Source organism: Malus sylvestris, chromosome 15 (assembly GCF_916048215.2).
Source record: "Malus sylvestris chromosome 15, drMalSylv7.2, whole genome shotgun sequence".
NCBI classification, from domain to species: domain Eukaryota; kingdom Viridiplantae; phylum Streptophyta; class Magnoliopsida; order Rosales; family Rosaceae; genus Malus; species Malus sylvestris.
In genome coordinates, this window is record NC_062274.1 from 3,019,413 (window position 1) to 3,035,935 (window position 16,523).

Below are 16,523 nucleotides of genomic sequence, written 5' to 3' on the forward strand. Positions count from 1 at the left end.
CTAACCGATAAATACTCCCACCAGCCCCTCGCTCCCCTCCGTATTCTTACCCTCACCCTCCCCTTGCTCTCTTTTCAACCCAACGGCCACCACCACCCACCCCGACAACAGAAACCAAACTGAGACGAGCTATCTCAACAGGCAGGTCTGATTTTTCCCTCTCCTTCCTTGATATTATCTTTTCTCAGGTCATCCAAGCGACGGTTTATTTTTATTTTTTATAGGAATTTTATGACGATATGTATAAGCGACTAGATACCAAAGAATGAGAGTTGGATATCTATAAACTAGCTAGAGCAAGGGAAAAGAAGACAAAGGACCTAAACCAAGTGAGGTGCATCAAGGATGAGGATGGAAAGGTTCTTGCTACAGAGAACGCGATTAAAGACAGATGGAAAGGTTATTTTCATAATCTTTTCAATGAAGGACATGAAAGGAGTGCTTCTTTAGGGGAGTTGAGTAACTCAGAAGAGTGTAGAAACTACTCTTTTTATCGTAGAATCCGGAAGGAAGAATTGGGTGTAGCTTTGAAGAAGATGAAGCATAGAAAAGCAGTAGGCCCAGACGATATACCAATCGAAGTGTGGAAAGTTTTGGGAGAGACAGGTATAACATGGCTCACTGACCTTTTCAATAGGATTTTGAAAACGAAGAAGATGCCGAATGAGTGGCGAATGAGCACTTTGGTGCCTATCTACAAGAATAAGGGCGATGTACAAAATTGCATGAACTATAGGGGAATTAAGCTAATGAGTCATACAATGAAGCTCTGGGAGAGAGTCATTGAGCATAGATTGAGGCAAGAGACACGGGTTTCGGACAACCAATTCGGGTTCATGCCAGGGCGCTCAACCATGGAGGCAATCTATCTCTTACGAAGATTGATGGAAAGATATAGAGATGGGAAAAAGGATTTACACATGGTCTTTATAGATTTGGAAAAAGCGTATGATAGGGTCCCAAGAGACATTCTTTGGAGGATTTTAGAGAAGAAAGGAGTACGAGTAGCATATATCCAAGCTATACAGGATATGTATGAAGGAGCAAAGACTGCCGTAAGAACTCATGAAGGACAAACCGAAAGCTTTCCCATAATTGTAGGATTACATCAAGGCTCATCCTTAAGTCCTTACCTTTTTGCGTTGGTAATGGATGAGTTAACAGGACATATTCAAGGTGATATTCCTTGGTGTATGCTTTTCGCAGACGATATAGTGTTGATAGATGAAACTCAGGAAGGGGTAAATGCAAAGCTTAACCTTTGGAGAGAAGTGTTGGAATCTAAAGGTCTTCGCCTAAGCCGATCAAAGACATAATATATGGAGTGCAAGTTCAGTGCAAATGGAGGCCAAAACGAGTTAGGGGTGAGGATCGGAGATCAAGAAATACCAAAGAGCGACCATTTTCGTTACCTAGGATCTATCTTGCAAAAGAACGGAGAATTAGATGGAGATCTCAACCATAGAATATAAGCTGGATGGATGAAGTGGAAGAGTGCATCCGGCGTGTTGTGTGACCGCCGTATGCCACTGAAGCTCAAGGGAAAATTTTATAGGACGACAATAAGGCCGGCGATGCTGTATGGCACATAATGTTGGGCGGTGAAGCATCAACACGTACACAAAATGGGTGTAGCGGAGATGAGGATGCTTCGTTGGATGTGTGGGCACACGAGAAAGGATAAGATTAGGAATGAGGATATCCGGGGTAAAGTAGGAGTAGCTGAAATTGAAGGAAAGATGAGAGAAAATCGGTTACGGTGGTTTGGACATGTGCAAAGAAGGCCTACTGACGCTCCGATTAGAAGATGCGACTATGGGACAGAGGTTCAGGGCCGAAGGGGCAGAGGAAGACCTAGGAAAACTTTGGAAGAGACCCTAAGAAAAGACTTAGAGTACTTGGATCTAACGGATGACATGACACAGGACAGAACACAATGGCGTTCTAAGATTCATATAGCCGATCCCACTCAGTGACTTGGATTTTCCAAGTCTCCAACCGAGAAGTTTTCCTCACTCGGGAAATTAAGGGAACACTACCTCAACCTATATGCTCCACTCACAAAGCTTCAACATACAAGCTTCAACAAAAGAAAATTCAAAGAACTTAGCGAAGAAGGCTTTGGTGTATTTAACACAATACGTTGAAATGAAGGAAAGCTTATTTATTGATATCCCCGATAAGTTACAAATATGTACATATACTTGAGTCAAAATAAACAAACAAGAGGGAGCCTTCACAAAGGTTGCTTAGGAGAAGTCTCAGCAGTCGGTAGAGCCTCAGAAAGAGAAGGCACCGGAGGGGGATCATTCGGAGCCTCAGTACTGGACAAAACCCTAGAAGGAGGAGGCATCCGAGATTGATCATTTGGAACTTCATTACGCGGTACAGCCCCAGAAGACGAAGGCAATAAATGCCTTTGGAACAAACCCACAAATCTCTGATGATCAAGTAAAACCTGACCATCAGATTCCTTCATCTGGTCAAGCTTCCTCTTCATGTTTGTAGCATAGTCATGTGCGAGCCGGTGCAACTGTTTATTCTCATGCTTGAGCCCTCTAATCTCCTGTTTGAGACTCATCACTTCAGCTGCCAATGATTCAACTTGGCGGGTTCGAGCAAATAGGCGTTGGGCCATATTAGACACAGAACCTGCACACTGAACATTGAGAGCCAGAGAATCATTAACAGACAACTCATCAGACCGTTTGGAAAGTAGTCTGTTATCTTTGGGAGTGAGAAGGTTCCTGGCCACTACCGCAGCGGTCATATCATTCTTCATCACGGAATCCCCAACGGTAAGAGGACCAGTAGGGGAGACGAAGGATGGGCGCCATATGTTGTCTGGAGAAGGCGGGGCTGCCTCTTCAACAAGGTTCAAGTCAAAACGACGGTCGGAGGGGCCAGATATTTTCAAAGGTGTTGAAGAGAGAAGAGGTCGGACAAATCAAGATCTTAGAAGTGCAAGAATGGAGCTTCTACTGGTGGATATTCAAGTGTGCTTTGGAACTTAATGTCAGCCCCTATAAAAATCTGCACTCGACGAAGCTTCAGAATCGAAGAGGCGCTTGCTCAGAAATCGAAGAGGCGTTTGCTTTCTCAAAAGCTGGGCTGCTCAGAGACCACGAGGGTCGATCTCAGAAATCGAAGAGGTGTTTGCTTTCTCAAAAGCTGGGCTGCTCAAAGACCACAAAGGCCGATCTCAGAAATCGAAGAGGCTTGCTTTCTCAAAATCTGGGCTGATCAGAGACCACGAGGGCCGATTTCAGAAATCGAAGAGGCACCTACTTTTCCAGCCTTGTCAGCACCTGTCACACGCACACTCAGCTTTGCGGAAATTATGGGCATTCTGTCGAAGATTTCTGGCGAAGTAGAAAGCACATGAATCGTACTGTTCAATCACCCACTTCCCACACGCAACAGTAGCTCATGGGTACCACAGATAACTTTGCCAAAGTTCTCTGACAAAGTTGAGACACGTGAAGCTTGCAGCCCCCACTACATCGCTTTGACCAAGAAGGGTAAAAGAATTGCAAAGAAACAACACTAACAAAGTTTAGACACATAAATTTTGAAGGTCTAGCTACCATATTATTACCCACAAGGGTAAAGGAACAGTACCACTGCTGGATAATTGGAAAGTCACGGTGTGTCAACCTCTGTGCTTCGTGGCAAAGTAGACTAGCAAACATGCCCAACCTTTACTCACATTCGAGAAAACACTCCTAACAAGATTGCTTGCTCCAAAATCGAAGAGGCACCGCCTTCCGAATCTCGAGAGCCAGACTCCCAACATGATTACTTTCTCAAAAATCGAAGAGAGGGTAAAGGAACAGTACCACTGCTGGATAATTGGAAAGTCCCGGTGTGTCAACCTTTGTGCTTCGTGGCAAGGTAGACTAGCAAACATGCCCAACCTTTACTCACATTCGAGAAAACACTCCCAACAAGATTGCTTGCTTCAAAATCGAAGAGGCACCGCCCTCCGAATCTCGAGAGCCAGACTCCCAACATGATTACTTTCTCAAAATCGAAGAGAGTGTAAAGGAACAGTACCACTGCTGGATAATTGGAAAGTCCCTGTGTGTCAACCTCTGTGCTTCGTGGCAAGGTAGACTAGCAAACATGCCCAACCTTTACTCACATTCGAGAAAACACTCCCAACAAGATTGCTTGCTCCAAAATCGAAGAGGCACGGCCCTCCGAATCTCGAGAGCCAGACTCCCAACATGATTACTTTCTCAAAAATCGAAGAGACACCGCTCTCCGAATCTCGAGATCCAGACCCCCAGCAGGATTGCTTTCTCAAAAATCGAAGAGGCATCGTTCTCCGAATCTCGAGAGCCAGACCCCCGACAGGTCTGTAATCTTCACACGCAACATCAGCTTTCCAGATACCACAAACCACTTTTTCAAAGTGCTCTAACAGAGTTAAAACATGTGAAGCTGGCAGCTCCCACTACCGTGCTATAACCAAGCAGGGTAAAGGAATAACATTATTACTTGATGTTAGGGAGACTCCTATATATGTCGACTTCCATCCCTAACGGACAGGCAGACCTGCAAAAATGCTTAACCCTTTCTCTTATCTGAGAGGGCACTCCCAACAAAGCCTTTCGAAATATTCAGCTTTCTTTCCCCCCGATAATACCTCTGTAAACAAGCTATACTAGAGCAAGAATATCTCATATCATCAGGGTTAAAAGCAAGAGTATCCCATATCATGCTTTTTCCCTGTCTTTTCCTTTGGCCTTGTTCTTACCTGCAAGACAAGGAGAAAGAGAGCAATCAGTCAGCACTTGGAATCAAGCTTCCAGCCAGGAACTGACTGCCTGGAACCCCTTACCTGATTACTTACCTGGCATTGCTCTCGAGTACTCATCTTCAACATCTTATGCTTTCAGGGAAGATACCGCATCTGCCTGAGGAACAGATAGGGCAAGTGAGAAGGATACAAGGAAGCATGTGGAGACAAGCGTAACAGCACACGTGCCAATACATCCACTACTCTATCAAAAGCAAAAGTATCCCATATCAGCAGGGTCGAACGTACTCTAGATTTGATGGACTTGTTTTGACCTTCAAATTCTTCAGTCGGCCTTATACTCTGGAGGAAACCAGAAAACCCTCCAACCCAGTTCAAGAATAAGCCTGTGGAAAGTTACTTCTTCAAAAACAAAAGTATCCCATATCATCTCTCCTCATTTTTCTTCTCTTTATCCTTCATGCTGCCTGCAAGATAGGGAGAATGTGAACAATCAGCCGGAGCTCTGATTGCTTACCTTGTCTGTCACCTCTTTCAGCAGATCCCCCAGCTCGGCGACTTGGGGGACTCCTACTACATGGTTTGTATCTCGCTTGACCAAGCATGAAACTACAAGTAAACTTCAAGTGAAATTGATACATTACCTTGTGCATCTCCACCAGTTACAGATACCACCCCTGGATGGAGGAAGAGTACTTCCAGATAAGATGCCATATCTACCTATGAGACAGATAAAGGCAAGTCAAGACGATACCACACTCCGGTACTTAGAAGTTTCGTGGCTACGAGATCATTCTCCCACAATATTTCCTAATGTCATTTGTACTAAATCATTCACTTGTACTAAATCATTCACTTGTACTCACTAAAGGAGAGCTTGAACCTATGTACTTGTGTAAACCCTTCACAATTAATGAGAACTCCTCTATTCCGTGGACGTAGCCAATCTGGGTGAACCACGTACATCTTGTGTTTGCTTTCCTATCTATATCCATTTATATACTTATCCACACTAATGACCGGAGCAATCTAGCGAAGATCACAAAAAGTGACCGTTTTCGCTACCTAGAATCTATCTTGCAAGAGAACGGAGAATTAGATGGAGATCTCAACCATAGAATACAAGCTGGATGGATGAAGTGTAAGAGTGCATCCGGCGTGTTGTGTGACCGTCGTAGGCCACTAAAGCTCAAGGGAAAATTTTATAGGACGGTAATAAGGCCAGCGATGTTGTATGGCACAGAATGTTGGGCGGTGAAGCATCAACGTACACAAAATGGGTGTAGCGGAGATGAGGATGCTTCGTGGGATGTATGGGCACACGAGAAAGGATAAGATTGGGAATTAGGTTAAATGTGACTACGGGACAAAGGTTCGGGGCCGAAGGAGTAGAGGAAGACCTAGGAAAACTTTGGAAGAGACCCTAAGAAAAGAATTGAGTACTTGGATCTAACGGAGGACATGACACAAATGAGCGCAATGGCGTTCTAGGATTCATATAGCCGACCCCACTTAGTGGGAAAAGGCTTTGTTGTTGTTGTTGTTGTATAGGAATTTTATGCATATTTTTAATCTTTAGGGTTTGTGCTTGTTTTTGGGGGAATTTTTTCTTCTTCTTCTTCTTCTGTTGGATTATTTTGATGATGATACGATAATTTTTAGATTTAGTAGTATAAATAATCACGGTTGTGTTGTAGGGGTATTTTTATAGATGTTAATTTGCTGGGTTTTTCATGAATGGTGTTGTATGATTTGGATATGGCTCTCAGTTTCCTCCCTAATGTCAATTGTAATAATCGATATCTTCTTATTCTTCTTGGAATCTTATAATTGTATATAAGAAATATCGCATATGGGGATTTTGATTTTGATTTTGATTTGAAGAAGATGTAACCAGCCCATTCTTTTTGCTCAATGATTCTTGTTCAATTGTTATTATTGAATTCTGTGTGGAATGCCGTTTGGTTTTGGGTGGTGTTGTGTTTGGACCAGTTTTCTGTTTTCTGTTGTTGATTGAAATCAAATCTTTGAGAGTCTCCTTTATTTTTCATTATTTTGAAGTTGCTTGAGTTTTCATCTCTATACTGTACTATACTATACTACATATTATTCTCTTTGATGGTTTTCTTGATATTAATTATTGGTCACCTATTCCTACTGTTGATCCTACCCAGGACAAGATACAAATGTCGAACAAGGATTGCTATTTTTACGTGCAGTTTCTGAAGCGAGTTTGCAAACTTAACATCAGTCAACTGTTACTATTCAAAAAGGGATCTACTTCTAAGAGGCCAGAATTTGAAGTTGTGTTTGCCAACCAAGATGAAAAATTTCCCATCTGGATGGGATTACTTAGCAAGGGTTCCAATATGCATTTTGTTGGGGGTGACAAGTTTTTCAGGTCTGGGAATGTTTCTCACTCTGAGTTTGGCCCGAGGACTCTGCCTAACTTAGAGGTCTACACCCTTGACCCTACATCCCAAACCCTCTATAAGGACAGTAACTTTCCCAACCCTTCTGGTCCCAAGTCCACACCTATCGTGGTCACCCTTGGGGATGAAAACAAAGTATATGTCCTTTCAACAGATCCAAACCACTTTTCTGATCTTATACCCGAACCACCTTTCGAGGTTTTTGATTTTGTTTCAAAAACCTGGGAAGCTCTCCCTCCCCCCCCTGACCACTTTGGCGGCCCTATAATTTCCCACCATGCTATTGGGTGCAAGCTGTATGTTAATGCCGATCTATTTTCATTCGTTTTTGATGCAGGCAAAGCCGTATGGCACCGGGACATCCCATTTAAGTTTCCCAATCTTGCATGCTCTCTAGAGTATAATGGCTTTCTAATTGCCCAGCCCTTCAACTTAGGAGGTCTTGTTGCCTATAACTTGGACTCGTTTGGGATCAAAAGTCCTTATCAGTGTCTAGATCAGCTACGAGAAGTATTCGAGGATCCCTTTTACGACTCCGATTGCTCTCTCACCCGTCTTGACGATAATGGCCGCATGTGCCTCCTTTATCAAGGCATGCCTTTCAGCTATTCCCATAGGTTTTGTGCACGTGTAGCGGTGTTTCAAGTATTTGTCTCAAACTCTACCGACAATCCAGTTGTCACTGCCGTTCTAGAGGCTGTCGAAGAGTATGATATCGATGACTTTACAGGTGGTGATTACATTGTTTATTCTACATTCATCAGGTAAGCAAACGTTTTCCGATATCCTCCCTCTTTAATTTTTGCTTTAACATTGATCTGCATGTCAATTACCATAATGGTGATGTATTTCTTAGTATATTATATACGGCTGTGACATACTTCAATATATGTTTGCCTTGTTTCATGCATTATGGTGTTTTTTGAATTCCAAGTGTTTCGTATCCTTTTGTACATTCCCAGTACTTTAGCCTAGGTGAAGTCCTCATTCCCTGCTGGTCATTTTGTAGGTATGATGGTCTGAACAAGGACGATACTGAGGCTGATGTCACAAACTCAACTCTTTCTGGCTTGGACAGGTGTGGTCAGCGAGTGAGACCGTAATTGTAACGGTTATTGTGTGTATGCGTTTGTTAAATTTAGTATGATCAAATGCATATTTTATGTTATTGTAAGTGGGTAACATGTTTGTAAACCGGATCACAATGTTCCTTTTTGCCTTCTTGTTGATGAAATTACGTTCCCTGTAATCAGATGTTTTGCTTGTATTCTTGACAGTTGCAGAGGCGTGGGCAAGCATGCCGCGGAGTTTGTCACTGATGCTGATATGCATAAAAAACCAAAAACTACACTTTGTTAAATAGGCGAGGTACGCAACTGAATTTTTTTCTTTTTTTCATTTACTTTTCGTAAGTTCTGATTCCAGTGAGTCTTTTAATTTGATAGTTTCTCCGTGAGTTGTTCAATTTTCACTCCTCTCCCCCTTGGATCTAGATCGTTGATCTCTTGATAAGGCTTATATGTATGTATATTAAAGACAAACCCAATTAAGGGTTATATATTATATATGTATCAAATGTTATTTGTTAAATCCAAAATACCCTTTGATCTCTAATATGTGTGGATGACGGGGATGTAAATTTCTCTAACATGCTCCGTAGACCTCTTGTTTTTGCCTCTGATTGATTTGGGAATAATATGTGTTTATAGCACGCGAAGGGATCTTGAGACTACTGAACTCTGCATTGACTAACATACAGGTTATCTGGTTGCAGATTTGGTAATGAAGTGTCACCGGATACGGTTTCTGGGCATGGCATGGAACTAAAAATCATCTCTGAATGCTCTGGCTCTGTGAACAATAGTTGTATTACTTAGCAATGGGTATTCTACTCTTTTATCTCGATCGATCAACTCTTATAACTGTAGTAGCAACTTAATTTCATTAGCACTGTCGTATTTAATCAATTTCAACTCACTTGGTAATGAATGGTTGTGTATGTAGTTTTATGCAATTTGCTGATTCAGATGTGCAAACATTATTTCTTTATTCAAGGCACTGTAGTGTTGGATTTGGCGGGTAGTGTAAACAGTAATATGTGTATTCTTCTACTTCTATTTTTGCATTTTATCATTCTTTTATTATCCATACAAGTATATATATATTTTTAGGTGTAAATAGACACTTATTTACAAGATATATATATTTTCCGATATCCTCCCTCTTTGATTTGTGCTTTAACATTGATCTGCATGTCGATTACCATAATGGTGATGTATTTCTTAGTATATTATATACGGCTGTGACATGCTTCAATATATGTTTGCCTTGTTTCATGCATTATGGTGTTTTTTGAATTCCAAGTGTTTCGTATCCTTTTGTACATTCCCAGTACTTTAGCTTAGGTGAAGTCCTCATTCCCTGCTGGTCATTTTGTAGGTATGATGGTCTGAACAAGGATGATAACGGGGCTGATGTCACAAACTCAACTCTTTCTGGCTTGGACAGGTGTGGTCTGCGAGTGAGACCGTAATTGTAACGGTCATTGTTTGTATGCGTTTGTTAAATTTAGTATGATCAAATGCATATTTTATGTTATTGTAAGTGGGCAACATGTTTGTAAACCGGATCACAATGTTCCTTTTTGCCTTCTTGTTGATGAAATTACGTTCCCTGTAATCAAATGTTTTGCTTGTATTCTTGACAGTCGCAGAGGTGTGGGCAAGCATGCCGCGGAGTTTGTCACTGATGCTGATATGCATAAAAAACCAAAAACTACACTTTGTTAAATAGGCGAGGTATGCAACTGAATTTTTTTCTTTTTTCATTTATTTTTCGTAAGTTCTGATTCCAGCGAGTCTTTTAACTTGATAGTTTCTCCGTGAGTTGTTCAATTTTCTCTCCTCTCCCCCTTGGATCTGGATCGTCGATCTCTTGATAAGGCTTATATGTATGTATATTAAAGACAAACCCAATTAAGGGTTATATATTATATATGTATCAAATGTTATTTGTTAAATCCAAAATACCCTTTGATCTCTAATATGTGTGGATGACGGGGATGTAAATTTCTCTAACATGCTCCGTAAACCTCTTGTTTTTGCCTTTGATTTGGGAATAATATGTGTTTATAGCACGTGAAGGGATCTTGAGACTACTGAACCCTGCATTGACTAACATACAAGTTTTCTGGTTGCAGATTTGGTAATGCAATGTCACGGGACACGGTTTCTGGGCATGGCATGGAACTAAAAATCATCTCTGAATGCGCTGGCTCTGAGAACAATAGTTGTATTACTTAGCAATGGGTATTCTACTCTTTTATCTCGATCGATCAACTCTTATAACTGTAGTAGCAACTTAATTTCATTAGCACTGTTGTATTTAATCAATTTCAACTCACTTGGTAATGAATGGTTGCGTATGTAGTTTTATGCAATTTGCCGATTCAGATGTGCAAACATTCTTTCTTTATTCAAGGCACTGTAGCGTTGGATTTGGCCGGTAGCGTAAACAGTAATATGCTGATTATTTTATCTAACCCGTTCATATTATAATTCATCTGCAACATAACGTTAAAGGAAATCGATAAGCATACAACTTTCAAGCTTGGGTGTAGTTAATAGTTAAAAGTGCATTTTCTGCTTGAGTGGAGAATGCTGCACGTTCCAAGTAGGAGATTCTCGGGTACTTGAGTTCTTTCTTCCCTTCGAGTGCTTTTTGAATTTTAACCTAACATGCAGAAGATAGGAGTTGTAAGAAACGTCAGGGATGAGAACGGTTCTTCGGGCAGCCTGTTATTGATACACCGAGACTTCTCTCCGCGATTTAGCGAAGTGAAGCATTCAAGTGAAACACATAACTAACATTTTTATTTCCCTTGATTTCATGTCCCCACTGTAAACTGACTTGAAAATGCTCGATCAAATACATCAACATAGGTGAGAATTAGGAGATGTTAATGAGTCTCTTTTAATACCGCGACTCTTTATAGATTCTATTTCAACTCATGTTTCGAGCACAATTTTCTATAGTATTAGTAAAAGATTTAACGTTAAATTGTAAAGTAATAGTTTAAACGATAAGGTGACAAATAATCTTTTGAAACATTTCCCTTGGTATTCCACGAGAATCAATCATTTGGACATGCCGGCCATTTGTCCACTTCCCACCACTTTGACTCTTGAAAGTCTCCGTGTTTGCATCCCCTCCTTTTTTGCTAGAAAAAATACACCATCAGGATCTTGTGTTTTCACTGCAAACTTTGAACTGGCAACGTACGATGATTGGCTACTACGGAGTAAAACATCATATTTGTGAGTCTAACTTAAGAGCATTTGTGTGTGGGCCTGTATATCTTGAACTCTAAACAGGGCTTACCATATACTTTGGTAATGTTTATGGAGGGTTTCTCTTGTTTCCTTCATTTCACATTTTATGGTCTACTTCCTCGTAACTTGACATCAATCTCTTGAATCTTGTAAAACCCTAATCCAAACATATCCTGAAAGATGTTCTGGATTTCGACCTTTTGTACAACATCGGTTCCTATGACGACTGACGAGGAAAGGGAATAGGTCAAACCTGGAGGGACAAACAAAGCCATTCAACACACTCACAAAACTTCCCACCTGTGATCACTCTATTGCATAGGTATGAGTGGGTTATTATCACGTGAGTTTTCGATCCACAAAATAACAACGTTATTATTTTTTGAAATGTGACGCAATGCAGTACCAGTAAATACATTAAATATAAGTCATTCTTGTCTAGATGAACATTTTTACTTATCTTCCCCTCATACATGCCTCACTATCCGCTCTTGGTCCCATCCATTGTGTCTTGGTTGAATAGCCCGCACCAGCACCAGATAGAGTCTAGACCATGTTGAAGTATGTCTCACATCAGAAATAAACCTATGAAGTCAAATCTTCTAGTCTTATCCTATTCAAAGCACTCCACCACGAATAAATGTCTTTTGAGTGGTCCCACTTTAGCATGTCCCACATTTGAAAACTCATGAAGTTAGTTAGTTAGTTAGTTTTTTTTTATTTTTTTTGAACAAATGATGTTATTAACATTAAAATAGATGAGAATGACTTAGCATCATAATAGGCTACCAATAATATGGTTCAGATTTCTTTGACGATAATTGAACCTATAACCTCTCATTTACAAGTGAATAGCAATATCACTAGATCGTGGTACCATCTACTTCTTTTTCCATTACTTTGGTCCATCGATGGTCAGATAGTGCCTCATTCAATAAACCTGGTGTTTGGATATTTTTTGTACACCAAGCTCTGATGAATAAAAGAAAAATAGCGCCATGTGAATGTGAAACACAACAAATGATATTCTTATCATTTATTTATACCATCTTTATAATAAATATGAGATCGATATGCGTTTGTGAGTCATACCTCTATTAGATTTTTATTCAAGTACAAATAGTGGTAATTCAAGCACTACTCGAAACACAAAGCTCGGTGCGAGTCTCTACACGGTAGACTCGCTTATGAGCAGTTCCCCTTGGCCTTCAAGGAACCACATGTCACCACCATTATGCACCATCTGTTCTCTCCCAAACTCTCTCTCTGTGTGTATACCAAACGAGTTGTCTGGAAAGAAGAAGCTAGACTTTCCGATTATCTGTGCTCCGGTACTCTCCGTGAAAGCAAATCGAAGAACCAAAACTTAAGAAACCCTAGAAAAAGGAGGGATTCTGAAGAGGAAAATTTGAAAAAAATGAGGACGGTCGTGTCGCGGTTGATCCAATCAAGATCATCACTTCCAAGGCTCTTGTATGCCGTCCATTTTCAATTTTGGCTTTTAATTTTGTGTAATTGATACTTAATTTCACATACCTGCACTGCTAATTTAAGGTTTTGAATGTGATTCTTCTGGGATTTTGTTAGGATCCTAGTTATTAGGTTTATATCCTTTATGGTATTTTGTCTTATCTATGTAGTAGTTGGTTTCATCCAACGGTAGTGAGGGTGGAGATGGTTCCAATCTTAGAACTCCTCATCTAGGGTTGTATTTAAGCCTCATTCCATCATTTGGAAATAGCATGAATGAAAAGACTTGTTATTTCTTACTTTCCTTGCATTTTCCTTTCCTTCTCCATTCCAGAGGAATGGGTCCTACCATTTGGTATCTAGAGCCTAGGTGTGCTTCCATGGGCAAGCGGTCGGCATCGTTGCCCGTGGCCGACGTTTCGAAGGCGGTACACGACCGGCGGTTTTCGCAACAACAAATCATCACTCAACTCCAGAACTTCCGTGACAAGGTCACGACGACGAACCACCAACTCACCGATCTGCAACACTCTCTCGCAGATCTGGCCATCCTCAGTGCTCGGCAGGAGCAATTCCAACAGACTTGTCTTGAAGAGCTCCGTTCTTTAAAAACCCAACCCACCACCCTCCCTCAGCCTACATGGAGTACGTCTCCGCCACAGCCCATCACTACCTTTCACCCGTCGAGGACCCCTTTCGCTGCTGGTACTTCGTCCCCCTCTCCTACCACGCCGCCATTCCACTCCTCTTCCCATCCCGTTTGTCATTTCCCCACCTCCCGATATTTACCCCAGTCCTCCAGCGGCTTTGTTTTCCATCCATTTGACTCTGACCCACATTCCTTCCACCACTACCCGCCCCCTTCCCCAACCCACGACCCCCATTTCACCCACGCCTACTCAACCCCTCCCCATTCGCCCATGACCATTCCAGCTCCAGACTTACCGGGGCCGACGACGTCCACACTCGCCGTCCTGGAGTTCACAACGGCATCGCTCGAGCCGACTCTTCATCCCGTGAGTCTGGACAAGCAGGTTCAGCGGGTTACGGAATCTGTGTCTTCTCTGCGTGTTTGCCAAGACAGGTTGCAAACTCAGCCTACGGAAGGTGCAGACGGGCTAGAGTCTCAATTGGAGGGTTTGGATTCAACGCTTGGATTGAACCCTTCCCGTGCACTTGAATCGACACCATCAAACCCTTACCCGAGGCCGCTTATATACTCGACACCACTGACCTCCATTCCGCACTTGGAGTCAGTTACGAAGGCTCCTTGCTCCTTGTCAACCGTTTTGATTCCCTCAATTTTGCCAGGAATTGGGTCTTCGCCCACAGTGTCTCTTCAAACCACACCACATCTTCCATCGCAGATTCCATCATCTACACCACCGCAGCTAAGACATCATCGTGTTCCACCGTTGCCTTCGACATCTCCGTCGTTGGCAGCAATGGCGACTTCGTCCAGAACTCGGGCTTCCGTAACGGTTGAGAGCTCCCGCACAACGACTCGTTCTGGCCATGCTTCTACGCAAATCAAGCGTTCCCTGCAACCCATTTCTTCCGTGGCGATGAAGAGGAAGCCTAAGTCAGAGGTCTTTGGCTACCGACGGTCCAAGAACTCTTCAAATTTTTCCTCCTCCTCGGTAGGATCAACTTTGTGCTCTTACTGTTGCACTGATGGTATCGTCCATACCGTGCTGATTCATGATGTTACCTCATCTCGCTGGAAGAGTGGCTCTCAGACTAACTGCAATGGCAGTCGAGTTATGCCACCATTGGGTAACCCTACTCATGCGATTGAAGATCTCTTTCCTAAGGAAGATTTTATTCAGATCGCTCACCGGGTCCCCCGACCAAAGGAACCCGACAAGGCCCTCTGTTGTCAGGTACCCATATTGTATTCTCCACTACAACAGGCACGGTTGCATTTGGAATTTATTCCACATTATATGACCTTTGCAATGATTGTGTTTAATTCCTACGGGAGTAGAAGAAACATATTGGCCCACGATGTGTTTGACAAAAGGCAAAAGAGAGCAATTGATCAGAACTATGTGCCTCACATTTTCTTCCTGATTAGAAATGTTCCGCGTGCTATTGCACTCATTTGGGGTTTTCAAACTATCTTTTTTACTGGCACTTTTGGATGGGTGAGCCTGTGCTTTGTGGATAGTTTTGACTTGAATGAACTATACAACCAGTATATTCATACCAAATTTGGAGAACCTATTGAGTACTCTGCTTACCTTGATACTATTTCACAACCACAAAAGATTCCTCACAAGCTGAAGTCGTCTAGGCAGTATAGGGAATATATGGAAACTCTACTTGCATATCTGATACATTTTTTCCAGCGGCCAGAACCTTTGCCAGATCGTGACAGGATATTTTTGAAGGTTGAACCTGAAATTGAAGAGCAATGGGCACCTGGTAAGGTAAAAGAATGGGAAAATGAGAAGCAAGCAAATGGGCATGTTCAAGATCAGCTTACTATGCTCGATCTTGATTATTCTAGCACAGGGGAAGAACTTATGGCAGTGGGTCCGAAAAAGCTAAAGGATGCACTAGCATTGTTAGGACTGCAGACGAGTGGTACTGTTCAGCGTGCTGTTGAGACCACTTTGGGTTCTCCCATTACCTTGTTGACGGGCACGTTTGCAAGGGTAAGTTTGTGTTCTATGGATATTTTTTTCAGGATGATTGGGAACGCACCGACGTGGGAATTTCCTGGTAGAGGTTCGATGATTTGTTCTACAATTTGGAACAATTTTTTAACTCTGATGGCCAATGGTATTTTCTCCACTTTCATGAGTGGCTTGACTAAAGTTATTTCCACCTTTACTTTATCTAGACATATGATTGATACTATGACATCAGTTTGTCTAGTTCTCTCTGATTGCTCCACTTGTGCTATAAAGTTTATACCTGGCAACACACTTAGTGTATTTCCTACTCTATATTTTCTGGAGTACTCTGCAATTTCCATTGACAATCTGGTGTTACTTTCACGATGGTTCTGGACATCTATAATTATTGCATCAATGCCGATACAGGGAAGTGTTTTGAGCAGAAACTTATTTGTAGTTGTTCTTTCCCAAGATCATATGATAGGGCGAGCTGTCCCTGGCAGTATGGTAGCAGTAACAACAACTACAGGACATCCAATGGTTGCTGGCACTCCTACTCGGGCTGATAATGCATATGCAGGCATTGATGCAATAGCTGATCAGATTCAACTTCTCATGGTAATATTCTATTCTCTCCTCCATTGCATCATTCACCATGATCCGACGCTTGAGCTCTTTCGCCATTCCAGGGATGCGAAAACATTGGAGGCCATTGAATTTGGACTCTATGCTTGTTCCGTACAACCAACCAAGCAATTGATCACGGTTGTAGAAGACACATGTTGTCTGGGCCCTCAGATTATACAGAGACCACATGGCACAAAGGCATATATGTATTGTGATGGTTTGACCACTATAGTGGAAAAGCCAAGGTGTGGGGAACACATATGGCACGTGGACT

General features: G+C 42.0%; 2 protein-coding genes across 18 annotated transcripts in view; both read left to right on the forward strand.

The window, feature by feature from the left end:
• LOC126603688 (uncharacterized) overlaps positions 1-16,523 on the forward strand; it is a 23,347-nt gene continuing 6,824 nt past the window's right edge. Inside the window, exons 1-8 of one of the 15 annotated variants that reach the window (XR_007616331.1) lie at positions 2-145; positions 6,940-7,961; positions 8,207-8,275; positions 8,475-8,565; positions 8,972-9,080; positions 9,637-9,705; positions 9,905-9,995; positions 10,397-10,409. Coding sequence is in view for 11 of the 15 variants with exons in the window: in XM_050270631.1 (XP_050126588.1) it covers positions 6,952-7,961; positions 9,637-9,705; positions 9,905-9,986 (1,161 nt within the window). In the remaining 4 variants the exon portion in view is untranslated. Of the gene's footprint in view, positions 146-6,939; positions 7,962-8,206; positions 8,276-8,474; positions 8,566-8,971; positions 9,081-9,636; positions 9,822-9,904; positions 10,659-16,523 lie in introns of those variants that run through there. The other 14 variants (XR_007616330.1, XR_007616328.1, XR_007616329.1 and 11 more) reach the window with 14 other exon arrangements.
• The window catches only part of LOC126603693 (uncharacterized protein At1g32220, chloroplastic-like), a 15,521-nt gene continuing 11,821 nt past the window's right edge, over positions 12,824-16,523 (forward strand). The window contains exon 1 of one of the 3 annotated variants that reach the window (XM_050270642.1): positions 12,824-13,001. In XM_050270642.1, coding sequence (XP_050126599.1) covers positions 12,946-13,001 — 56 coding nt within the window. In that variant the 5' untranslated portion in view covers positions 12,824-12,945. The remainder of the gene's footprint in view (positions 13,002-16,523) is intronic. The other 2 variants (XM_050270640.1, XM_050270641.1) reach the window with 2 other exon arrangements.